This window comes from Neoarius graeffei, chromosome 5 (assembly GCF_027579695.1).
Source record: "Neoarius graeffei isolate fNeoGra1 chromosome 5, fNeoGra1.pri, whole genome shotgun sequence".
Lineage (NCBI taxonomy): Eukaryota > Metazoa > Chordata > Actinopteri > Siluriformes > Ariidae > Neoarius > Neoarius graeffei.
Genome location: NC_083573.1, coordinates 40,821,151 through 40,849,011, shown reverse-complemented (window position 1 = coordinate 40,849,011; position 27,861 = coordinate 40,821,151). Strand labels below are relative to the sequence as shown.

At 42.2% G+C, this 27,861-nt stretch overlaps 1 protein-coding gene across 8 annotated transcripts in view; it reads left to right on the top strand.

The window, feature by feature from the left end:
- The first annotated feature begins 16,461 nt into the window (after window positions 1-16,461).
- Window positions 16,462-27,861, top strand: part of LOC132886718 (histone-lysine N-methyltransferase ASH1L-like) — a 41,009-nt gene continuing 29,609 nt past the window's right edge. For all 8 annotated transcript variants that reach the window (XM_060921711.1, XM_060921712.1, XM_060921710.1 and 5 more), the window contains exons 1-3: window positions 16,462-16,608; window positions 19,948-20,628; window positions 21,284-24,845. In XM_060921711.1, coding sequence (XP_060777694.1) covers window positions 20,107-20,628; window positions 21,284-24,845 — 4,084 coding nt within the window. In that variant the 5' untranslated portion in view covers window positions 16,462-16,608; window positions 19,948-20,106. The remainder of the gene's footprint in view (window positions 16,609-19,947; window positions 20,629-21,283; window positions 24,846-27,861) is intronic.

Sequence of the window (27,861 nt, the reverse complement as noted above, 5' to 3'; positions counted from 1 at the left end):
GCTACAGATATGTAATTAGTTATGTAGTAAGGTAGATATGCAAAATCAGTAGATACAAATGATACAACCCCAAATCAGGAAAAGTTGGGACGGTATGGCAAATGCAAATGAAAAAAGAAAGCAGTGATTTCTAATTTTAATTTGACTTGTATTTCATTGCAGACAGTATGAACCCAAGATAGTTCATGTTTTGTCTGGTCAACTTCATTTTGTTTGTTAATATACATCCATTCCTGGGTTTCAGACCTGCAACACATTCCAAAGAAAGTTGTGATGGGGGCAAATTAGTGGCTAGTAATGAGGTAAAACAATTAAGTAATGATGTGATTTGAAACAGGTGATGTCAACAGGTGATTGTAATCCTGATTTGATACAAAATCAGTATCCAGGAACGGCCTAGTCTTTGAGGTGTAAAGATATGCCGAGGCTCTCTAGTTTAGCCACAAATGTGTGAGAAAATTATTGAAATGATTAAAAACAATGTTTCTCAAGAAAAATACAAAGAGATTTGGATATTTCACCCTCTATGGTGTATAATATCATTAAACAATTCAAGAAATCTGGAGGAATTTCAGTGTGTAAAAGGCAAGGGCACAAGCCTAAGCCGAACACCCGTGATCTCTGATCCCTCAGATGACATCAAGAACTGTCATTAATCTATAGCTGATATAATCACACGGGCTCAGGATTACTTTGACAAACCTTTGTCAAGCACTACAATACAGAGTTACATCCACAAATGCCAGTTAAAACTTTACTGTGCAGAAAGGAAGCCTGATGTTAACTGTGTCCAGAAGCGACATCAACTTCTTTGGGCTCAGAGTCATCTGGGCTGGATCATCACACAGTAGAAATGTGTATTGTGATCAGACGAATCAGTATTCTAGGGTTTTTCATTTATTTTTATTTATTTTTGTATTTTTTAAGAAAAGGACACCATGTGCTCCAAACCAAAGACAAAACTGTTACTAGCAACAAGTCCAAAAGCCAGGGTCTGTCATGGTATGGCATTGTATCAGTGCTCTTGACAAAGGTAACTTACACCTCTGTGATGGCAGCATTAATGCAGAAAAGTAGAAAAGTACATTTGGATTTTGGAGGAACATATGCTGCCTTTAAAATGACACCTTTTCCACGTTCTGCACACATTACAAAGGCATGACTGTGGAAGAAGAGGGTGCCTGTCCCCTCTGTCCCCAATAGAGAATGTGTGGCGAATTTTGAAATTAAAAATATGAAAACAACGACCACACTTTAAGACCTGTTTGCAGGAAGAATGGGAAAAAATAACACCTGAAATGCTTCATCACTTGGGGTCTTTGGTCCCGAAACATCTTTTTCCAAAAAGAATGTAAATCTTGTGATAATGACTAGAAATGGGATTGCTCAAAATGTGTAATGTGACAGTAGGTGATTTTATAAACAATTTTAAGGGACCTGGTTAATTCTGACTGCAAAGACCAAAGATCAGAGACAAACACATAGCAAGAGTTAATAAAGGTAGAACATTTTACTCTGAAATGCATAAATATAAAGCACTATGATTTCTGGTCAAATAAGTTGCCAGAAAACAAGCCTGCAAACAGCTGCAAGATGAAATGAAATGAAATGAAAAGGAGAATAGAAGAGCATCTAGCACAAAAGCATTCGAAATGTCTCATCTCATCTCATTATCTCTAGCCGCTTTATCCTTCTACAGGGTCGCAGGCAAGCTGGAGCCTATCCCAGCTGACTACGGGCGAAAGGCGGGGTACACCCTGGACAAGTCGCCAGGTCATCACAGGACTGACACATAGACACAGACAACCATTCACACTCACATTCACACCTACGGTCAATTTAGAGTCACCAGTTAACCTAACCTGCATGTCTTTGGACTGTGGGGGAAACCGAAGCACCCGGAGGAAACCCACGCGGACACGGGGAGAACATGCAAACTCCACACAGAAAGGCCCTCGCCGGCCCCAGGGCTCGAACCCAGGACCTTCTTGCTGTGAGGCGACAGCGCTAACCACTACACCACCGTGCCGCCCCATCTCATCTCATCTCATTATCTCTAGCCGCTTTATCCTTCTACAGGGTTGCAGGCAAGCTGGAGCCTATCCCAGCTGACTACGGGCGAAAGGCGGGGTACACCCTGGACAAGTCGCCAGGTCATCACAGGGCTGACACATAGACACAGACAACCATTCACACTCACATTCACACCTACGGCCAATTTAGAGTCACCAGTTAACCTAACCTGCATGTCTTTGGACTGTGGGGGAAACCGGAGCACCCGGAGGAAACCCACGCGGACACGGGGAGAACATGCAAACTCCACACAGAAAGGCCCTCGCCAGCCCCAGGGCTCGAACCCAGGACCTTCTTGCTGTGAGGCGACAGCGCTAACCACTACACCACCGTGCCGCCCCGTGCCGCCCCATTCGAAATGTATTTTTTCTATTTATGAAAATAAAAATCCTAAACATAGGCATCTAAAGGAGCAAGGGGAAGTACATTGAAGACATTGAAAACATAGGTTTCATGTTAGTCTATGAGAAGCATTGTGTATTGTTTCTCGTGAGAAGGAATGGCAACATTACAAAGTCTTAACTGCTTTACCGTCCCAACTTTTATTGAAATGTGTTGCAAGAATCAAAATTGAAATGGGTTTGTTTTGAAAAAAAAAAGATTAAATTTATGAGGTAAAACATCTAATAATGTGCTGCTGTGTTATTTTGAATGCAACACAGGTCAAAGAATATTTACAAATCATGCTTTCAGCTTTAAAAGTAGACTGCCTTTCAGATTTTTCAAGTGTAGGTCATAAAAAGAATTTTCCCTGACACCCAAATATTTTTGTTTAGTGGACCAAAAGCTACTGAATTTGAATCACAGACTTCCAATTTTATTATTATTAATTTTACATAGAACAATTAATGAATTTAGGACCATGTGGCCCTAAATTCTCTGCTATTTTTTCCTGCTTCACCATGACGCAATTCAAGATCCTACGTTATGCATTACATGGTGGGCTTTCCCTGTTCGCACAAGGCATTGTGGGATACAAATTTTAAACAGGAGAGGAAAATGGAGGGCGCGAATGAAACGTGAAAGACCGACTACAGTAATGGAAAGTGAGAAGAAAAGACGTTATGTTGTGAAGGAAAGGAAACGCAGGACCAAACTAATAAATATCGGCGGTCAGCGAGCACCTCGGTGTGACCAGCTGTTCGTTTAGCGATAGAATGATGGAACTGCCAGTGCACTGTCAAAGGTAAACCTGTAGATGGCAGTAATGCAACAGTGTGGATGCCAGCTGCTGTAAAACCCAAAAGAAGAAGGTCGAAGGTAAACCTGCGCATGCGCACACGGACTTCCTCTGTCTGCTTGACTGCGCAAAGCGAGCGATTTCATGCAAATTATTTGCTCAGGAATCCCCTAAAATTAAATAACTTCCCAGCCACAGAATGGCCTGGTTTGTTTGTTTGTTATAGATATTGCAGAAATAAACCTATCACAATGACCAAATTTCAGACGGACCTAAATTTCACCGATTTTATGAAATCGAAAGGCTGTCTAGCTTTAATTTCAATTTCAACATACCGTCTGAACTTTTTCTGACTTGAGGTTGTATATTGAATGAGCTGGAATGGGTTTACAGTCCTCCTCCAAGTCCTCACTTAGTGACACCATTCAATCACTTACTACACTGAATTAAAAACATGGCTCTGCGTTCATTATCAAAGTATAAAGCCAGTATAGCATCTTCTGTTACATTGTGAAGCACATATTGAGCAAATCGATAAATATGCAGTCACACTGAAACAGAATAGACGTAATGATTTTTACATTATATAGTAGAACTCCAAGTCACAACTCCACAGTCCAGATTAACAGCTGGCATTAATACAGTACATTGTAAGCTGGTTTGCCAGCTGCTGTTAAGAAGAAGCCTTGTTAGGTTTGGGATTTAACATCCCATTGTGATGTATTATGGGATCATTCTGACATTTTTGAAAGGTTAGTTCTTTGTTTACATGATACAGATGTTTACATACTGCAAGAATTTAAAAGGATTGTGTTTCATTGTGCTTCTAGGACCTTTCACACTCAAAAAAGTGAATCATAGGAGAAGGGGTTGTATCATGACATTGTTCCATATCTGCTGTGCCTGTTCTTTTGAATGGGCTTCACCAAAGGACACAATAAGGGGGCATAGAAGATAAAGCGAGAACATAGAGCAGAGAGTGAGCACCCTTCCAAAGCCCTAAAAGAGAAATAGGACATGCTAAAGCCCAAAAGGCACATGCAAACAAGGACCACAAGACCGCAGATGTGCTATTTAGGAAAGGGCATACAAATGAAGATCTACAGGATGAAAAAGCAAGGGATAAAAATAAAATAAAAGAGTTTTGTTATTAGCCTCAAATGGTTGCTTTTTGATATGATAATGCTTAAGGGGAATTTCAGTATTTTGTTGTCAAATTTTCAGTGTAGGGGCGGCATGGTGGTGTAGTGGTTAGCGCTGTCGCCTGTGCAGAGTTTGCATGTTCTCCCCGTGTCCGCGTGGGTTTCCTCCGGGTGCTCCGGTTTCCCCCACAGTCCAAAGACATGCAGGTTAGGTTAACTGGTGACTCTAAATTGACCGTAGGTGTGAATGTGAGTGTGAATGGCTGTCTGTGTCTATGTGTCAGCCCTGTGATGACCTGGCGACTTGTCCAGGGTGTACCCCACCTTTCGCCCGTAGTCAGCTGGGATAGGCTCCAGCTTGCCTGCGACCCTGTAGAACAGGATAAAGCGGCTAGAGATAATGAGATGAGATGTTGTCAAATTTTCAGTGTAGGGGCGGCACGGTGGTGTAGTGGTTAGCGCTGTTGCCTCACAGCAAGAAGGTCCATGTTCGAGCCCCGGGGCCGGCGAGGGCCTTTCTGTGCGGAGTTTGCATGTTCTCCCCGTGTCCACGTGGGTTTCCTCCGGGTGCTTCGGTTTCCCCCACAGTCCAAAGACATGCAGGTTAGGTTAACTGGTGACTCTAAATTGACCGTAGGTGTGAATGTGAGTGTGAATGGTTGTCTGTGTCTATGTGTCAGCCCTGTGATGACCTGGTGACTTGTCCGGGGTATACCCCGCCTCTTGCCCGTAGTCAGCTGGGATAGGCTCTAGCTTGCCTGTGACCCTGTAGAAGGATAAAGCGGCTAGAGATAATGAGATGAGATGAGATTTTCAGTGTAATTTCCATGTGCCAAGTCATGCAGAATGTTTGAAACTGATCAATTTTACACTTGCTAATTTGGATTCCTTAGCAATGTTACAGGAACCAGGGGTCATGGCAACATCATTTTGTTTGTTATCTACTGAAGCTGTACGTCTTCTGAGTTTTCAGGTGTTATGCTCATAAGTGTTTGTAGTCGAGTCACTAAACCTTGAGTCCGAGTCCAGTCTCGAGTCCCCAGTGTTCAAGTCCGAGTCAAGTCCAAGTCATTAAAGAAAATTTTAAGTCCAAGTCGAGTCCACTATTGATCCAAGTCGAGTCCAAGTCAAGTTCATGAACAAGACTCCAACTGCACCATTTGACGGTGTCTGTTGCTGCCTTTATGTGAAAGCGTCTCTGCTACTGTGTTGGACTAATGCTACTGCTTGATTGCCCCATTTTAGTTAATAGGCTACAGATAAAAAGTTTCTTCATTGCTCAGTTAGCCCTGCCCACTATCAACAGGGCAAATAACATGAGAGAAGGTTAACACTAGCTAGTTCATCAGTCAGCAAGCCCCCTGTCAACAGAGCAATGAACACAGCGTGTCACTTCCTTCTCTGGGTGGAGTCTTACCAAATGACGATTGAAGTTCGAGGTTGTCCCCATTGTCTCCTCGATAGTTCTTCTACATATGGAACACATAGCAGTGCATTTTTTCCCACTGCACGAGAAGTCTGTAGAAGCAAACCGAACAATCCTACGGGCTTCTCTCCAGGCATTTTAGCGCCATTAATGTTAGTTTGTTCCTGAACATGACGTATGAACAGGTGAATGTGTGTTCTCTTGCACAGAATTAGTATAAATATTAATGTAGATATAAATATCTTATGGCAAATTATTATGGCATGTCACAAAAAATAAAGAAAAAATCCGAGTCCTCGTCTCCAATTTACGCGTCCGAATACAGTTAATGCACGAGTCCGAGTCCGAGTCATCAGTGTTCAAGTCCAAGCCAGTCCACGAGTCCTTAAAATTAGGGCACAAGTCGGACTTGAGTCTGAGTCCTGGACTCGAGTACTACAAGCCTAGCTCATAAAGCTAAAGTAGTACTAAATATGTATTAAACAGTTTTTTGGGATACCATTCCTGCTTATGATGCATGTACCTCTGGGTCCTGCATGTATTTCCTTGTATCATGGCAATTAATGAATCAGATTACAGTGGTGCTTGAAAGTTGGTGAACCCTTTAGAATTTTCTATATTTCTGCATAAATATGACCTAAATCATCAGATTTTCAACACAAGTCCTAAAAGTAGATAAAGAGAACCCAGTTAAACAAATGAGACAAAAATATAATATTTGGTCATTTATTTACTGAGGAAAATGATCCAATATTACATATCTGTGAGTGGCAAAAGTATGTGAACCTTTGTTTTCAGTATCTGGTGTGACCCCCTTGTGCAGCAATAACTGCAACTAAACATTTCCGGTAACTGTTGATCAGTCCTGCACACCAGCTTGGAGGAATTTTAGCCCATTCCTCCATACAGAACAGCTTCAACTCTGGGATGTTGGTGGGTTTCCTCACTGCTCACTTCAGGTCCTTCCACAACATTTCGATTGGATTAAGGTCAGGACTTTGACTTGGCCATTCCAAAACATTAACTTTATTCTTTAACCATTCTTTGGTAGAACGACTTGCGTGCTTAGGGTCGTTGTCTTGCTGCATGACCCACCTTCTCTTGAGATTCAGTTCATGGACAAATGTCCTGACATTTTCCTTTAGAATTCGCTGGTATAATTCAGAATTCATTGTTCCATTAATGATGGCAAGCCATCCTGGCCCAGATGCAGCAAAACAGGCCCAAACCATGACACTACCACCACCATGTTTCACAGATGGAATAAGGTTCTTATGCTGGAATGCAGTGTTTTCCTTTCTCCAAACATAATGCTTCTCATTTCAGCCAAAAATTTCTATTTTGGTCTCATCTGTACATAAAACATTTTTTCCAATAGCCTTCTGGCTTGTCCACATGATCTTTAGCAAACTGCAGATGAGCAGCAATGTTCTTTTTGGAGAGCAGTGGCTTTCTCCTTGCAACCCTGCCATGCACACAATTGTTGTTTAGTGTTCTCCTGATGGTGGACTCATGAACATTAACATTAGCCAATGTGAGAGAGGCCTTCAGTTGCTTAGAAGTTACTCTGGGGTCCTTTGTGACCTTGCTGACTATTACAAGCCTCGCTCTTGGAGTGATCTTTGTTGGTCGACCACTCCTGGGGAGGATAACAATGGTCTTGAATTTCCTCTATTTGTAGACAATCTGTCTGACTGTGGATTGGTGGAGTCCAAACTCTTTAGAAATGGTTTTGTAACTTTTTCCAGCCTGATGAGCATCAACAATGCTTTTTCTGAGGTCCTCAGAAATCTCCTTTGTTCATGCCATGATACACTTCCACAAACATGTGTTGTGAAGATCAGCCTTTGATAGATCCCTGTTCTTGAAATAAAACAGGGTGCCCACTCACACCTGATTGTCATCCCATTGATTAAAAACACCTGACTCTAATTTCACCTTCAAATTAACTGCTAATCCTAGAGGTTCACATACTTTTGCCACTCACAGATATGTAATATTGGATCATTTTCCTCAATAAATAAATGGCCAAGTATAATATTTTTGTCTCATTTGTTTAACTGGGTTCTTTTTATCTACTTTTAGGACTTGTGTGAAAATCTGATGATGTTTTAGGTCCTATTTATGCAGAAATATAGAAAATTCTAAAGGGTTCACAAAATTTCAAGCACCACTGTAATTATTGAAAATGGTGGTGAATTGTGTGGTACAATACTATGAATGAAAAAAGTCCAGTCAATACCTGCTATACCTCAAGTGCCCTTGACTGTTTGTTTATTTGAACCAATTTATGTGTGTGTGTATATATATATATGAGTGTTTAGTCTACGTCTAGTTCAAATCTAGAGTGTTTATACTGTTTATATTGTCTGAGTGTTTAGTCTTTGTCTAGTTCTTGTCTAGTGTTTACACTATTTATTTATACTGCTTATATTGTTTGTCTGAGTGTTTAGTCTATGTCTAGTTCCTATCTAGAGTGTTTATAGTGTTTATACTGGTTATATTGTTTTTTTTCCAATTATTCTATTTTTATTTTTATGTATTGCATTGCCTGTTTGCACCGTGGGTCAGAGAGGACTGAAATTTCAACTGTGCTGTATGTCGAGCATGTATAGCATATTTGACAATAAACTTGACTTGACTTGACTTGTGCAAAATGTTTTGTTTACCATTACAAGAACCTGGGGCGGCACGGTAGTGTAGTGGTTAGCGCTGTCGCCTCACAGCAAGAAGTCAAGTCAAGTCAAGTTTATTTGTATAGCGCTTTTAACAATAAACATTGCCGCAAAGCAGCTTTACAGAATTTGAACGACTTAAAACATGAGCTAATTTATCCCTAATCTATCCCCAATGAGCACGCCTGTGGCAACGGTGGCAAGGAAAAACTCCCTCAGACGACATGAGGAAGAAACCTCGAGAGGAACCAGACTCAAAAGGGAACCCATCCTCATTTGGGCAACAACAGACAGCCTGACTATAATATTAACAGTTTTAACATGAGGACAGTTTCGTTGATGTTATAACTCTTCATTGATGGAAACTTGAGTGCAAAACTGTCCATGACAACCAGAGTCCCAAAGCCAGCAAGACAACTGCAGTCCCCAGCCACAAAAGCACCACTGCAAGAGTCCAGAGCATCCCCCAGGTATAACCCCCAACCGCCCCCACGGGGCCGTCCCCCACAGGAGCGGCGTGACAAAAAAAAGAAGGTCTGGGTTCGAGCCCCGTGGCCGGCGAGGGCCTTTCTGTGTGGAGTTTGCATGTTCTCCCCGTGTCCGCGTGGGTTTCCTCCGGGTGCTCCGGTTTCCCCCACAGTCCAAAGACATGCAGGTTAGGTTAACTGGTGACTCTCAATTGACCGTAGGTGTGAATATGAGTGTGAATGGTTGTCTGTGTCTATGTGTCAGCCCTGTGATGACCTGGCGACTTGTCCAGGGTGTACCCCGCCTTTCGCCCGTAGTCAGCTGGGATAGGCTCCAGCTTGCCTGCGACCCTGTAGAACAGGATAAAGTGGCTAGAGATGATGAGATGAGATTACAAGAACCTTAAAGTTTGAAATTGTGGCTAATAGTTAGTATATTAATCAATGCACTGAGTATATACCATTCACTGAGAGGATTCAGTTGAAATTATGGATTCTCTGAAGTGACTGGCATTGGAGGCAGCCATGTTTGTTGTTTATGTCGGTGCAATCTTTGACCTGCGCATGTGCAATGTACCATGACTGACTTACACCATATCCATTTTTTTAATGTCACGAGATACATTGCTTAATCAGTGGTGGAACTATTTTCTGTTATGTAAGCCATCCTTGGCCAATCCCTACACGGGAATATTTTGATGAGGGATATAATAGTAATTTTTTTTATCAGTATAAGGCTAATAATTAGTTTATGGAAAAATAGGCTCTTTGAATATATTCAGTGATGCATAGGGTAGGTTATGGTTATACTGACTTGCTTTAGTTGTAAGCTGTATTAATATCACAAAAATTTGCTTACGGGTTAGGCACAGCACATTAATTGTTGTGAGAAACACCACTAGCCAGACAATATTAGTGCAATACTCAAACAGCTAAGGGAATGAGGAAGGCTTGGCAATTCGACGTGCATTTTATTTCTTTCCAATTTCACTTTTCAGTGACTTGTTTATTTTTACACATGCACACACAAACCAACAAACACAGTGCTGGGTAGCTCATCTCTCTCTCCCCGATTACCAGCTTCGCTCTGCAAGAAGACAGAAAAACACACAAGAGTAAATTGCCAGTAATCAAACACAGATGGCACTCATCATGCATTACCTGCCAGTTCTACCTGACCTGAATTAGTTTGTTCAAAACATGTTGGTTGCCAAAAAACTCATCATGAACTGGAAGGTTATGTATTTAATCTTGGGTCTGTGACTGAGTGGAGTACCACCAGAGTGATTTCCTTTGAACTAGGGTGTTCCCTTTTGCTCATTTCCTTGCTGAGTTCAAATAACAAAGTTATCACCTGATAAATGTGACCTCACAAGGGTAGCCTATGTAAGGTCCTTGCCCTCTGGCCATTTTTGCCAACCTGAGTCACCCAGGTGAAATGGTTGCCCTCCTCTCAGTCATAGAGCCATGGATAGTTATACGGTATAACCATCAGATCTACTTTCTTTTGTTATTGATTGTCAAGGCAATTTCCTTCAGAACCTCATGGAGGCAGTATATCAAAGTTGTCATGAGGTTCAACGTGTCCTTTTGGTGCACAAATGTTGACACAGCTTCCTCTGCTCAAGTGCTGATAGCGTTCTCCACTGAGAATAAGAAATACTTGATGTCCTGATACGGTACTCTATTGAGGGTGAGAATCCCAAACTCACCACAGAGCACATGGGCTGCAATAATGCAGGATTTAGGCTGTAAAATTTAGTAGATGTAGACAGTGAGCTCTCTGTCGCTGCTTCATGACTATCCACGAGGGATACTCCTCTTAATGCTACCAATTGAGGTAACCATAGTGCATGCTGAATTGATAAGGGGTTAATGCCCATTGCTTTGTACTATAGTGAGAAAATGTTACCTCCTACTGGTATATAAATGCAGCAGGCACAATCATGGCCTTTATATGCTAGGGTGGTTCACAGGCTCATAATTTCAAGGTGTGTGTTTTGTTGTGCCACAGTAGCCCTTTCTACACAGATATTCCATAATATTGGTGGAATGAAGACACCTCAATATTCCATCTGTAGTGATTTACACTGAATCCAGAGTGTGTGATTTTACATTGTGAGCTGGTGTTCCGCAACCAGAGGCACATGACATGACGTGTTACAACTGAACATTGGCATCTAGGGTGATGTATTTACGTGCCAGAAATATGAATACACCGAGCATACAGGTGCTGATTTCAAAACAATGGAAGAGGAACTGAATGTTGAGGCGTTTTTGTTAGCCGTGCACATTTATACCACTCTTCAAACACAAGCAAAGTTGCTGAGCATCATATGCACCCATCTGCACCATGTAATCACTTCCATTAAATAATTCATGCTTAAGAGAAGTAATAACCTCAATAAAAAAAAGTATCACAGAAAACTGCACTCACAAACGGAGAGGAGAGAATGAGGGAGAGAGAGAGAGGGAATCAGAATGAAAGGTAACGAGGAAGAGAAGAATGGAGAGACTCATGCAAGCAAAATGTTTGCGTGATCACACATATGTTGTAGGAGAAAGTGAAGAGAAGTAGGAAGTGATTTGAGGGAGACAGCCATGCGGGAGACGTTTAAATTTGCACTGGTCTCGGAAAGAAGAATGTCAATGTCAAAAATGTCACACCCCTGTTCTGCCACGCCAGCTGTCCCTTTTATAAAGACATTGATTCCAGCTATGTTACTATCAATTATTCCAGCTCAGAGGTGGAACAACACACCCCCATTCTGCATTTTATACAGAATACAAGGTGGAATAAAGGCATAAGATTCCTGCCTTGAACAGGCTGTGTAAAATGGGGCTAGTGACTCTTTCATCAGGGATCACAGATCTGGTCTAATGGGTAGCGGAAATGGACAGCCTGTCAGTAGAATTAACAGCAGGAAATACCATGATCTGTTTGGCCAGAATGGGTCTTCCACTCTTCTGTTGTTGTTCCACATTAGCTGCACTACCATCTTGCAAATATGCCAATTGCACAGGACTTCTGCAAGACAGCATGTCCGCTATCTGGGAGCATTGGACCCAATAGCTAGGCAGGTCATAAGACAGAAGAAGTGCATCTGTCCACTTCTGACACTTGCTTGCCCAACCTCAACATAGTTTCTTTCTATGCTGAGCATTCTGTCAATATCAAACTGGTCTGTGGCACAACATACCCAGTTTCATTAGTGGAGCTGCAAATAAAACTATTCCAGCTCATTGTCGAAAGTCTTCAAATAGGCAAGATGCAATTTCATGACTGCATCCATAATTAAGACAGCTTTGTCTTCAGGCAAGCTTATCAGCCAGTCATCCAGATGAAGGAATGAGCCAGGAGCCCTGCACTGAGGGGCTCTAAGGTGACATGTACTGTACGCACTTTGTGAACACTCTGAATGCCAAAGCGAACCCAAACGGAAGGATACTTCACATACTTCACACTGCAGATAAATAACATATATGTTGACTTATCCCTCCACATAAAGTATGAATTATGTTCTAATTAAGAGCTAATTAATTAGTCCACTAATATATGGGTGTGCTAATTTAGTTAGCAAGCTAGTTGAGGAACAGGCTAATTATGAACTAATGGGTTTACAAAAAAAGCTGATGAGGTTACAGAAGAGTTATTTGAACCTTGCATTAAATAACTAAAACGTTTAGTTTGGTGAAACATAATGGATGAGTTCATTAAAGAGTTTATTGATTATTGAGGTAATCAGTGATCTGACTACCACAGTAAAAAAAAAAACTTAGTGCACCAGTGACTATCATTATATTAATAGACTAATTAAACTAATTTAGTTTACCAGATAAATTAACAGATTAATTGACTAATTTACAACCCCAATTCCAGAAAAGTTGGGATGCTGCGTAAACTTTAAATAAAAACAGAATGTGAAGATATGCAAATCATGGAAACCCTATATTTCATTGAAAAAGTAAAAAGACAACATACCAAATGTCGAAAATGAGAAAGTTTATTGTTTTTTTTAAAAATATACGCTCATTCTGAATTTGATGTCAGCAACAAGTTCAGAAAACTTGGGACAAGGGCAACAAAAGACTGAAAAAGTTGTGTAATGCTAAAAAAAACCGTAATTTGTTTAATTAGCAACAGGTCAGTAAGATGATTGGGTATAAAAAAAAAGAGCATCCCAGAGAAGCGGAGTCTATCAGAAGTAAAGTTGGGGAGAGGTTCACCGCTCTGTGAAAGACTGCATGAGAAAACAATGCAACAATTTAAGAATAACATACCTCAATGTAAAATTGCAAATAATTTGGGGATCACATCATCTATGGTCCATAATATCATTAAAAGATTCAGAGAATCTGGAGAAATCTCTGTATGCAAGAGACAAGGCTGAAAACTAACACTGGATGCCTGTGATCTTCAGGCCCTCAGGCATTAAAAGGAGACATGTGTCTGTAGTGGAAATCACTGTATGGGCTCAGGAACACTTCAGAAAACCATCGTCTGTGAAAACGGTTCATTACTGCGTCCACAAATGCAAGTTAAAACCAGATATAAACAATATCCAGAAACACCGCCACCTTCTCTGGGCCCGAGTTCTTTTACGATGGACTGAAGCAAAGTGGAAAACTGTCCCGAGGTCTGATGAATCAAAAGTAGAAATTCTTTATAGAAATCATGGACACCACATCCTCCAGGCTAAAGAGGAGAGGGACCATCCAGCCTGTTATCAATGCACAGTTCAAAAGCCAGCATCTGTGATAGTATGAGGGTGCATTAGGGCACATGACATGGGTAGCTTGTACATCTGGGAAGGCATCATTAATGCTGAATGATGTATACACGTTTCAGAGCAATATGCTGCCATCCAGACAAAATCTTTTTCAGCGAAGGCCTTCCTTCTTTCAGCAAGATAACGCCAAACTGCTTTCAGCCCATATTACAACTGCATGGCTCTGTAGTAAAAGAGTCTGGGTGCTAAACTGGCCTGCCTGCAGTACAGACCTGTCTCCCATTTAAAACATTTGGCGCATTATGAAGCGCAAAATATGACAAAGGAGACCCTGAACTGTTGCACAACTGAGATTGTATATCAGGCAACAATGGGACAACATTTCTCTTTCAAAACTACAGCAATTGGTCTCCTCAGTTCCCAAACTTTTACAGAATGTTGTTAAACGTAGAGGTGATGCAACACAGTGGTAAACATCCATTCATCCATTATCTGTAGCCGCTTATTCTGTTCTACAGGGTCGCAGGCAAGCTGGAGCCTATCCCAACTGACTACGGGCAAGAGGCGGGGTACACCCTGGACAAGTCGCCAGGTTATTACAGGCCTGACACACAGAGACAACCATTCACACCTACAGTACGGTCAATTTAGAGCCACCAATTAGCCTAACCTGCATGTCTTTGGACTGTGGGGGAAACCGGAGCACCTGGAGGAAACCCACGCAGACACGACGAGAAAATGCAAACTCCACAAAGAAAGGCCCTCGCTGGCCGCGAACCTGGACATTCTTGCTGTGAGGCGACAGTGCTAACCACTACACCACCGTGCCACCCAGTGATAAACCTGTCCAAACTTTTTTTGAAACGTGTTGCTGCCATCAAGCTCAAAATCCATCCATCCATCATCTGTAGCCGCTTATCCTGTGCAGGGTCGCAGGCAAGCTGGAGCCTATCCCAGCTGACTATGGGTGAGAGACGGGGTACACCCTGGACCAGATCATCACAGGGCTGACACATAGAGATAAACAACCATTCACACTCACATTCACACCTACGGTCAATTTAGAGCCACCAATTAGCCTAACCTGCCTGTCTTTGGACTGTAGGGGAAACCAGAGCACCCCGAGGAAACCCACACAGACACGGCCAGAACATGCAAACTCCACACAGAAAGGCCCTCGCCAGCCGCTGGGCTCGAACCCAGGACCACCTTACCGTCCAGTGATAAACTTGCCCCTGTCCAAACTTTTTTTGAAACGTGCTGCTGCCATCAAACTCAAAATGAGCATATATTTTTCAGTAAACGATAACATTTCTCAATTTCATCATCTGTCTTTGTACTATTTTCAATGAAATACAGGAGTTCCAAATGATCGCATCCTGTTATTATTTACAGTTCACACAGCATCCCGAGGCGGCATGATAGTGTCGTGGTTAGCGCTGTCGCCTCACACAAGAAGGTCCGGGTTCGAGCCCCGTGGCCGGCGAGGGCCTTTCTGTGCGGAGTTTGCATGATGTCTGTGTGGGTTTCCTCCGGGTGCTCCAGTTTCCCCCAAAGACATGCAGGTTAGGTTAACTGGTGACTCTAAATTGACCGTGAGTGTGAATGGTTGTCTGTGTCTATGTGTCAGCCCTGTGATGACCTGGCGACTTGTCCAGGGTGTACCCCGCCTTTCGCCCGTAGTCAGCTGGGATAGGCTCCAGGTTGCCTGCGACCCTGCACAGGATAAGCGGCTAGAGATGATGGATGGATGGATTTTGAGCTTGATGGCAGCAACACGTTTCAAAAAAAGTTTGGACAGGTTTATCACTGGGTGGCACGATGGTGTAGTGGTTAGCACTGTCGCCTCACAGCAAGTCCTGGGTTCGCGGCCAGCGAGGGCCTTTCTGTGTGGAGTTTGCATTTTCTCGTCATGTCTGTGTGGGTTTCCTCCGGGTGCTCCGGTTTCCCCCACAGTCCAAAGACATGCAGGTTAGGCTAATTGGTGGCTCTAAATTGACCGTCGGTGTGAATGGTTGTCTGTGTCTATGTGTCAGCCCTGTGATGACCTGGCGACTTGTCCAGGGTGTACCCCGCCTTTCGCCCGTAGTCAGCTGGGATAGGCTCCAGCTTGCCTACGACCCTGTAGAACAGGATAAAGCGGCTAGAGATAACGAGATGAGATGAGACATCTCATCCCTCCATACAAACTTGGGTCAGGTTTGTATAAGTGGGTGTGCTGGATCAAACTCAGGATGGAATGCCATCTCTGGCGACTTACAGTAGTGCACTTATTTTTGGATGACACCACGTTCAAGTAAACGAAGCAGAATCAAGCAGCCATGGTGATTTAGTCATTTTTCTGGGCTGAGCATCGATGCAGAGTCCAACTTGGTAGACGTGTAAAGTCTTTTCGTGGAAGGGGGGGGGAAGGAAAAAAAGGTTTCAAATGCAAGTAGTGAACAATTTCAGGAAGTGCTTGGTGATGAGCAGGAGCCTGTCGAGAATCCAGCAGCCCTTATTTTAATATCAATGTAAACGAGTTTGTTTTTCTGTCATCTTGAGCAGGCACTGATGCTCGGTTATGTGTAGTTTAATTCACAGGTCGCTCATGGAAGAGCAACCACTGGATTTACCTAGCAGTAGCGCATGTGCGGGTACACAATGTACGACTGGGCTTTTGATGTAAAACAACTGCGCAAGAGACGGATTAGAGGAGTGAAGGAGGGGAGGGAGGGAGGGAGAGGAGAGGAGGAGGGGGCGCAGGAGAAGGGGGAACTTGAGTGTCGTACGCAGTTGCACAACGTTCATCTTCACGGCTGCATCAGTGCACGCAAAGCTCGCGCAACATCCCTGCGTTTTGCGTTTCGGCTCAGTGCGCGCGCTCGGAAAATTGGGCTAGAACACATCCTGTCCTGTGTCTTCTTACAGCGTGGGTAAGTCCTGCCTCGGGGTTTGAAAAATAAAATCATTTTTGACTTTTTCAGAGCTGGTTTGAGAGTCGAGTCGAGTCGAGCTGGGCTGGATGTTATGTTCTTATTTAGGCCATGGGAAACCGTTCAACCTCGGTTACTTTCATTATTCTGGTAGGAAATTAGTTTGGGGGGGGGGGGTATTATTATTATTATGATTATTATTTATTATTTATTATTATCAACAAGATATCTCCTGGAAGCTGAATATGCACAGGCATCCGTGCCTGCATAGTGCCTGGGTAACTTCAATCTATATTTTCAAGAGTCTTTTGCAATCTCCCTGTGCATGACCTAATGCTAAAAGAAGGCAGCACCGTTATAGTCGCTTATTTACTCACTAACACAAGGAACTGTGTTATGATATGATACACTAGGCTGAAGGGAAGCAGTCGAGTCTCCTGCACAAGTCGCCTACACTGCCTTCTCCACTGATGTGGCGGAAACGCCATTGTAACATTGTTGCTAATTAATTACCCTGCGTTTCTCTGGCTTCCTCCTCTTCTTCTTCTTCTTCTTCGTCGTGTTGTGTTCTAGTTTATTCTATTTTCGGAAGACCAGCTTATATCTAGGTCAGAGAAATAGTGCAGAAACGGCAGTCGTCTAGTGGTTTTAAGTTCCTCGGATGAGTCAATGGCAATCTCAGTCCCTTTTCAGGAGCAGATCATGGAGTTCACACACACACACACACACACACACACACACACACACACACACACACACAACAACAACAGACGAGTCTATCACCTTATCCATGTTGCTATTCTTATATCCACAGACTACTGCTGGTTAAAAATGTCAGCTTTCTCCACTGCACTGCATGGCAGAGTCATGGTGCCAAAACCTATGACTAATAGACTATATTATTGCTATAATGCATATATTTCTGTCAAGGCGCTGTATGCGTTCCGGGAAACTATTTTAGGACTAAAAACCTTGCTTTTTATGGTACCGGTCCTGTATCTGAAATGTAGTACCTTGCCCAAGGCTGATTGCACTTGATAAAACGAAGGGCATCCTTCAGAACTACTGAAATAGACCTGAAGAGAGAAAGTGAGATAAACAGGACAAGAAAGGAGACTTGCTAAGTGAACGCTTGCTCTGGTGGAGTTCAGAGAATTAGGAGGAAGAAGGGCACGGAAAGAAACAGTGGCTTAAAATGTTTTGATGAATGTCTGAGGTTATTTATGTACGGTATTCGGAGGAAGAAGAAAAAGCAAAGATGTAGGCGTCGCTACTGTTAGAGCAAGGGTCTTCAGTCTGATCTGAAAAGGGCCGGTCTGGCTGCAGGGTTTCGGTTGAACCGAATACCTTATCCTGCTTGTTTAATCGGTTGGTCTTGGTCTTCAAGAGATATATTTTTTGGGGCTTTTTGCACCTTTATTGGATAGGAACATGTAGAGACAGGAAATGAGCAGGAGAGAGAGACAGGGAGGGATCGGGAAATGACCTCGGGCCGGAATCGAATGCAGGTTCCTGGATTTATGGTATGGCGCCTTATCCACCTGAGCCACGACGCTCCCCGGTCTTGGTCTTCAAACGAATATTAGTTGCATTACATTACAGGCAGGGTGGCAGGGCGGCACGGTGGTGTAGTGGTTAGCACCATCGCCTCACAGCAAGAAGGTCCGGGTTCGAGTCCCGTGGCCGGCGAGGGCCTTTCTGTGCGGAGTTTGCATGTTCTCCCCTTGTCCGCGTGGGTTTCCTCCGGGTGCTCCGGTTTCCCCCACAGTCCAAAGACATGCAGGTTAGGTTAACTGGTGACTCTAAATTGACCGTAGGTGTGAATGTGAGTGTGAATGGTTGTCTGTGTCTATGTGTCAGCCCTGTGATGACCTGGCGACTTGTCCAAGGTGTACCCCGCCTTTCACCCGTAGTCAGCTGGGATAGGCTCCAGCTTGCCTGCGACCCTGTAGAACAGGATAAAGCAGCTAGAGATAATGAGATGAGACATTACAGGCATTTAGCAGACACTGTTATCCAGAGCGACATACAACATACCCAGAGCAGCCTGGGGAGGAGCAGTTGAGGGTTAGATGCCTTGCTCAAGGGCACTTCAGCCATTCTTGCTGGTCCAGGAAATCGAACCAGCAACCTTTTGGTCCCAAAGCTGCTTCTCTAGTTGTGATTCCTATTTGTCTGAAATGAAAGCCTGCGATTTTCCAAATAACATTGGTAACCCATTTGAGAGATGATGGTTTTTAGAAAAGGACTTCTGGTCCAGCATGTAAATATCGACTTTAATTCAGTACTTTTATATGAAGAGTCAGTTCATCATTATTATGTTTCGATTTGCAGTGTACAACGAAGTGATCTGTTTTTGCTATTATGGAAAGTAATAAAATGGAGAGAGAGAGAGAGAGGGACATAACAGTTGGACTGAGTCTTAGAAGAGTTAGCAAGCCTGTGGCAAAACCTTCATAGGAAGGAGGTAGAAATAAGATGAATGATTGTGGTAAACTTTGAAAACTAGGCATAGTTCCCAGTGAGGAAAAAAAAAAAAACTAAAATACCCCTTTTCACTTTGCTTTTGAACTGTGCTACTAATAACTACAGCGTATATACTGTGTACACACACAGGCTCACTCCACTCAGTGCTGTCTCTGCTTTCCTCAAGCCATTTTTCTTTTTCCTTTGGGATTTTTTTTTTCTGGCATAAAATTCTAAATGGAGTATACTCTGATATACTCTATAAATCAAACACCTTTGAATGTTTTCTGCACTGAATTTATATAATGCTTTATATTCACCATGGGGAGGTCCTGGATATTTCAGCTATTAATCAGGCGCTGTTTTATTTATTTAAATACATGCAGTATTAACGTTATTCAATGACTGTGCCTGCGAGTGATTTGAAATGTACAGTGTCAACTTTGTCGTTCAACACCTCTAACGCAGCTTTAGATTGCATGTCCTGGGTTGTATTAATGTGTTCTTTCCCTCAGGCAGTTGGCTGAGCTGTGGATTTTATGCTTCCCCTGTGGAAATTAATGCACTGAGGTCATCATTCAGGATTGTTCTTAGAAATTAGCTCACACAGTGCAGTAAAGCACCTGCCTTTTGGAGAGCTCAGAACATAGTTTCAACTGACTTTTGACAACTAGGGAATAGTCCTGGGATATTTTAGCGATGGCTTCTTTACAGAAATCATTGACAGGGATTCGGTTTGACAAGACATAATGCATAATGCTGTTTATATGCTATGATTACGGCCATATCTATTGGTGAAATAATGTTCTGTAACTTTATGATAATGATAGTATTAATAAGAATTTTGTTTTCTTTACTTCCCCATTCCTATAGGCCTGAAATATAATGAAGGAAGACAGCACCGATTTGGAAATATTACTTTTTTTTGTTTAACAAGGACGTATCTTCATATCCGGATCTATCATCATCTTAATTTAATAGCTCAATAGCTCTTCCTTCCGCTGCCATTTTGCTTCTGTACTGAACATCTAAATGGATAAAAAAAGGAAGAATGATTTACGTACGCCAGCACCAGAGAGAGGTAAAGCGTGTGAGGGGACAGAGGGTCGAAAAAAAACAAGAAAGACCAAATCAGAGGAACTGGATTTCTTCTCTGAAGGAACTGATGGCAGAGATAAACAGCAGCAGGATTTAACAGTTCAAGAGGCTGATAATTCAGAAGGTAATATGAAAGCGAAGATCAGATCTGGGGCAAAACGAACCAAGAAACCCCCAAAGAGCCTTGAGAACTTCATATGCCGACCTTCGGTTCGAGTGTTTCAGAGGCCTGAACAAAGTGTCTGCAAACGAAGAGATGGTATAAGTGCTAAAACTAGACGCTACAGTCACTTATGTCATCCTGTCCAGAAGAAATGTAATACTGACCCATTGGTAACAAAAGACAATTCAGCTTTGACAAATACTGATCCATCAGCACTTTCTCCTTCCTCTCTCATACCTTCTAGTATCATGTCTCCAGCTTCAGACTCCCCTACTACAAGGGCAGCTAAAAAGGTAGGACCCAGTCATTTTATGCCGGGCATTCTGTTTGTTTTATTCATGTCTGACATAAACTGCTAAAGGTCAGAATACAAAATATGCCTTTCAGAGTGCAGCAGGAAATATTATGTCCTGAACATCACCATGAAAAACATGACATGAAATGTTCTTAACTCTCTCGAGCCTGCATGGAAATGATGCACTTGATAGTTATTTGAAAATGTGAAATTATTCTGTATAATCTATGTTACAGATGCTTTATAACTAACGGCGAATCTATTTTTGCCTCACCTACTTTCTCTGCCTGTTGTAACTTGACACTGTTTCATTTTTCTTTCACTCTCTGTGAACTCTCTTTCACTCGCCACCTTTCATGTCGCATTTAGTCATTTGCTTTATCAGTATTTGCTTAATTGATATACAGTAATACTCTCCAACTTCGTCTCTCTGTCATATTCTTTTAATTGCTCGTTTGTTTCTCCTTCTCTCTTGTCCTGTGTCACAGACTGTGGTCATGTATATTTTGTTCTTTTTCTATATCTTATATTGAAATGTAGTCATTTGAGGGATATATGAAGAAAGCAAGAAAAGAAAGCAAACCGATTTCAGGTGTACACAAGTGGCCGTTTATAGTGATCTTCTACTTATCCTGCATCATCTATTTTGACAGGTTCTCCCAAAACAAACTAAGAAGACAGATTTAAAGTCAGATATAACACTACAGGAAACCCCACAGTCGTCCAACAAACTGTCAATTTCTCACAAGATAATGCTTAATACTCACATAAAGCAGACATACGCCTCCAAAAATCCTCCTGATTCAAATTCCACTTCTCAACAGGACTCCAGCTCACAAGAGTGCATCAATGTTCTTAATGAGGACAAGACACAGCAAGGTCAAACCAGTCCAAACTCCAGTTATGGAAATCCAAGTGAAACCAGTTTACATACTGTGCCATCAAAGCTGACATCCTGTTCTCAAAAAAATGTCCCAAAATGCAATGAAAATAATTCAGAAATGCCTTCAAGTTTGCATTTGAAAGCAAAGAAGTGTGAGGGTTGTGTCGATGATCCCAGCCATGCTGATGTCAGAATAGTAATTAATGAAAAGAGTAAGCACCAGAATGGCTCCACACAAGAGCCAAGTCTTTGTACAAATGACCTGCCAGAACACCCCACCTCTTTCCAAGTAACTGATTCCCCATCTTCCAGTAAGTGCACTGACACCACATCAGACATGTCAGAGAATAGCAGAGGAAGCAAAGGACAGAATGAAAATAAAGACCTAAATTGGACTTCAGAAATAACCATGAAATCCTTTAGAAATCCTGTTCCTGAGCACAAAAATTATGGCAGCACAAATGGATTGGCTAACGATGAGCACGGAAAGCAAGTCAAGCTTTGTACAAATCAAGAGCAAATTGAAGTACCCAGTTTGAATGAGACTAACAACTCTGTAGGTTCTACATTAAAATCTCCACTGTCTCCTGCCCCAGTAAAGCCCCTGATGGATGAATTATCTTCAAACAGCAAGCAAGACAAAAAACTGTCAAAGAAGCGACAAGTCAGAAGTCTTCGCAGCAATAAGATTGCAAACATGGCCAACGAGACTAATGATAGTCCTGTTGCCTGCAAAGTACTACACAGTAGTGCACAAAATGAAACTCCATTCCATAGTTCTTCGGAATCATTGCCTTCGCCTCAATGTGAACAAAATCCAGCTGGACAACCTTCCAAATCAAAACCCTCTCAAAACTTAAAAAATTGCAGTCCAGAAATTTCATCTCTAAATAATCCACCATCTAGGAAACGGGGTAGACCAAAAACAAACAAATCAGGAATACAAGTTCAGGCAAACAATTCTCAAGTGTCTGCTGTTAAACCTCCAAATGATCAAAACCCAGAACACCTAGAGCCAGAACTTGATATGAAGCAGACAAGGCCTATGGCAAGAAAACGTGGGCGCCCCAAACAGTCTTTTTCTATCCAAGCAAAGGAAACTCAGCCAGAATTAATCTCTAAGAAACAGGACTCTGGAGACCTTCATATTACTTCCAAAGACAAAGCAAGGAACATTCAAAAGTGCAAGAAAAGCAAGAGAGTAATAATGAAGACAATCATTGGAAAGATCAATAAGATGAAAGTGAAAAGGAAAGATCAAGTACTCACACAGATTCTGTTGGGACAGAAGAAGTGCGACAGTAGAGATAGTTCTCATGAAGACACAGAAAGAGATGCGTGCAGTGCAGATTCTACTGCAACACACTCCTTATCTTCCCTTGTATCATCTTTTGGAGGCAAACTTGGTTCTCAAATTAATGTCAGCAAAAGAGGAACTATCTACATGGGAAAAAGGAGAGGTCGCAAACCAAAATGTCAGGCAACCTCCGATACTTCCTCCCAGAAATCTCCACAGATGTTCCCAGACAACCCGCAGTTAACCCCCAAGTCTACTTTTGCGCAGCCATCATTAGATACCCAGAGTATTCCTTTATCAGGCTCCTCAAGCACACTTAAAAATATTGCCTCGTCTTCATCATCTGGGAGGAGTTCACAGCTAAATTTCAATACCCCCAAAATCAAAGCAACTTCCTTTAAGCAACTTAGTGAAAATTCCCAGACTCACTCTGAAGTAACATTGATGTGTAACAGTGGGGAAGGAATTAATGATAACGCCACATCAGACAAGGGTGAGAGGAATAACAGGCTGGATGAAGGCGTGGGATTTTGCTCAGCACCAGCCACAGGTTCTGTATTCACCGTGTCTGGTGTTCCTGGGAGCAATTCCTTTCAGGGCAGACCGAAGACTCTTTCCCCCTTGCCTTCAGAGCACCTTTTTTCTGCTCATTTGCCATTAGGCTCTGGTAGGCCACAAGATTCCAGTCCCTCATTGACATACACAGACCCAGAGGCACATAAGTTTAAATGCCATAGGAAGGGCCATCACTGCCTTAGTCGAGAAAAGCTTAGAAGACATAAATATAAATGCAAGAAGAAGTATATGCAACTCAGGACCAAATGCCAAGACCCAGACGTCCTTGCTGATATTGACGACTTGGTTGTCAGACTGAGCAAGATCCGTATCGTGCAACGCATCACCCGAACAAAGCCTGGCGATGATGGTAACACAACTGGAAGAAAGACTGTAAAGGGAAAATGTCAATCATATGATCTTCAGTGCCTACAAGAAAAAGTTCACCCCCCAGCCATGTTCCAAATTAACCTTAGCGGGTACTATTCTCCACATTCTGCCCTGTCCTGTGAACCCCTTCATTATGTTAGAATGGCAAATATGAGAAAGAAACATGGTTGCTCCTCTGAGCCAAGCGAACAAATTGTTACACATTTTCCTGTGATGCACAAACTTGGATACCCATACCCAGGTGGTGGATTTATCCACCCATCCTACAAAGTACCATTCACAACCACCTCGCTTGGTTTTGGACTCTGTCGAGGATACCCATCCAGTACAGCGTTATATCCACTCCCTTTTCCACCATCATATTTGCACCACTACTCTAAAAACCCTATTATTAGCCCATCTAAGTTCCACAAGAAGAGGACCAAGTTTCCAAGGCAAGACTCTACAGTTTGGGGACAGAATACATTTGGGGCGTATCCTAGGATGACCCCACACTCCTCCTGTGACTGTTTCAATACAGAAAGTGGGCAAAGGCAGAAGCAGAAAGAGAAAGGCAAAGGAAGGCGGGATAAGCATAGCATAATGACAGAAAGACAGCATGGAAATGATGCATGTCTTTGGCTTAATAAACTAACAAAAGACAATGAAAATTCAGGAAGCTGCTCATTTAACTCCCCTTCCCCCTCCCCAGTTTTCTCACAAATTCAGCAGAAAGACAAAACTTTTCCTTTTACACGTTTAAGTCCATCAAACGTGGGGCAAGGAGGAGAAGTAAGATGGTCAGAACATCAGCCACCATGGGGTCTTGGCAACAAAAACCAAAACCAGCCCTCCGAAACACTTGAAATCAATTCAGTGGGCCATGAGAATACAGGTCAAGAGACTGATGGGAACTCAACATCAGCTCAGCAGTTACATAGCAGAACTCAATCGTTCTTAAAACAGCCTACACTCATTAGTGGTACACCAAGTCAAAAAAGGATCACAAAGTCAAGAAAAAGTGAAGGACTGACTGGATTCTCAAATGTTCAAAAGGAACAAGCCAAAACATCTGCGCAAGAGCTGTCTTCTGGAGATAAGAGAACACCAGGTAAGAAGGTGTACAAATATGTTTGTCATTATTATTTAGTTTCATAGATTAAATGTATATTTTTGTTTTTGCGCTTATTACACATTTTTAAAAGCAGGGACGTACTTTGTGCGGTTAAATCAGAGCAGCTTGTATTATATTTGGGTGTCTTTCTGCTCATTTACCACCCACTGTTTAACTGGTGGCATAAGAAATGAAAGCACAGACTGCTTTTTTCCTGTCTGTGTAGTTACTACTACAGATTCTAGTTGGCAGGCAGACATGTAAGCTCTTGCATATGTTTATATAAACTACAGATACGCTATGATATATGGTGTCCTGGCCCTCGTTTTATTGTTAGCTCGACGTAGATCTGCTGACTGCAGCGTTCAATACTTTTGTTCTTATATTATTTTGCAGTGATAGTATTGTGTAAATGCATGCAAAAGCAGGTGCTGGATTGTTGTGAATTCCTGCCTTTTGTAGAACTGCTATAAATCAAACTGCCTGCACACAGGGGCGTATATACAATTCAGAATCCTCCTCTGAAACTGCCTTGATATTGGCGCCTTAATAAAAAGTGCTTCAGTTCTTTTCAGTGCATTTTTATTTGTTGGAATCCTATTGCACTGCTATTAGTTATTTAATGAGTCCCTCGAAGATACCAGTGGAACGGAAGTACTATTTAGCTCATTGTTGTTTCGTTAAACATATGGCAAGAAACAAACCTCAGCATGTGAGGAATATATCTGAAGGCAGTGGGTGGTGCATCATCTTTGTTGCATCCTCTGGATATTTGTGAGTGGAAATACAGATGTACGAGGTTTCTATATATGCCTATATCGTACCTACACCCACTGGCCATTTTATCAGGTACATCTAACGTGTGTACACAGTTGTCTGTCCCCATCTAAGGGACAACCATAGGACTCCTACTGAAATTATTTAGGCAGTGGACCATTCTCAGCACAGCACTTGTACTGGTGGTGTGGGCATACTGGTACGAGTGTATTAGGCACAGCAGTGGTGTAGTCGAGTCACTAAACCTTGAGTCTGAGTCCAATCTCGAGTCCCCAGTGTTCAAGTCCGAGTCAAGTCCAAGTCTTTAAAAAAAATTCAAGTCGAGTCCGAGTCAAGTCCACTATTGATCCCAATCGAGTCCGAGTCGAGTCCACTATTGACCCAAGTTGAGTCCGAGAACAAGACTCCAACCGCACCATTTGACGGTGGCTGTTTTAGCGCCGTTAACATTAGTTTGTTCCTGAACATGACGTATGAACAGGTGAATGTGCGTTCTCTTTGTCAGGGAGTGTGAAGTATTCTGTCAGAGATGGTTGGGAGACGGATGTAAGTGCAGAAGATGTGTTTATTAATACAAGTGAAGACAGGTAAACAATCCAGAACGGCAGGAAAAATCGTAAAACAGTGAAACAGGCAATAGGTCGAGCGAGGCACAAACAGTAGGGTGCATCAGTTGCCTTCACTTTCATAAAATCTGATGCATTTTTGTTTGGGTGTTCCTTTTCACCAATAAAGACATCCTGTAAAATTTTTTGACCATATTCAAAAGTCTAATGGTGGCACCATGAGGTTCATTTTTTGCCAAAAAACGCTTATTTTATGTTTTCGCGTAAGGTTTGAATCACAATGTTGGACTCCATTTATTGATTGCTTGTGACCCAGAGATCATGTTAAGAACCTTTGCAAGGGATTGAGAAGCATTAATTTGATTCATAATACTGTTTTGTATTGTTTAAAAGTAGCTGAACGATGATTCAATGAACAGCTAAAACTCAAACTGTGCTTGATAATATATTTAGAATATGTACTAAAAATGTGGATCTAAGATATTTGGTATACTCTATAAGGTTCCATAATGTTTCATGAAAAGTGATCGAAATGTTGTCATAAAAGTTATAAAATAGCAGCTTTTTCCATAACTTTGAGCTCCTGGTGCCGCCATTAAACTTTTGAATTTTGTCAAAATATTTCACCCAGTGTGTTTTCTTACCAAAAGGAACATAAAAACAAAAATGCATCATGATCGGAGGAACTTTTCATTTTTAGGGGGCAACGGATGCACCCTAACAAACAGGCTATCGTAGACTTGGCAGAAACAGGAAACCAAACAAGGTAATAAGGCTCGGTAATGTGTCAGCAACACAGCTCAATACTTTGCAAAGTAAGTGCAAAGTACTTTTCACAGCTTTTATATACCGTAGGCGCGCTGATTGCGCCTTAATCCTGTGCAGGTGCGAGTCGTTTACAGCACATGAGAGTCTGCTTGGCGTGCGCGCTGTCCGGAGCATGCCCGAGAGTCTATCGGATGCATGGACCAAGGCGTGCAGGTGTGATGCTCTTACACGAAATTAGTACAAAATTAATGTAGATCTTATGCCAAATTATTATGGCATGTTACAAAAAATAAATAAAAAATCCGAGCCCTCGTCGCCAATTCACGAGTCCGAATGCAGTTAATGCACAAGTCCAAGTCCGAGTCATCAGTGCTGAAGTCCAAGTCAAGTCACGAGTCCTTAAAATTAGGGCACGAGTCGGATTCTAGTCCGAGTCCTGGACTCGAGTACTATACGCCTGGGCACAACAGTGTTGCTTTTTTTTTTTAAACACCATGTATATCTACTGCACATTACCGTATATTAGGCATGACCATCTTGTTAGTCGACCTTATTATTCCACTGTTTGCTTCATTTTTTTTCCCAATATCTGTGTTAATTGTCCTTGGACTTCATCAGTGTCAGTTTCTGACCACTATACTGCTATTGACTGGATATTTGTGTTTGGCAGACTGAGTTCTACATTGTAGTGAAACAGAGGTGACACTGTGGTCACTGCTATGCTGAGAAAGGTCTACCACTTGAGTCTGAACAGTGGTGGTCCAGTTGTGGTCTCTTTCCACTGATGGATGGAGTTAAGGGGAGCTGAGAAATTGTGCATAGGAACAGAGGGGTTACAGTGAGTAATTGTACACCCAAAAAGTGACCTATATGCTGATTTTACCTCTGAAAATGGCAGCTTA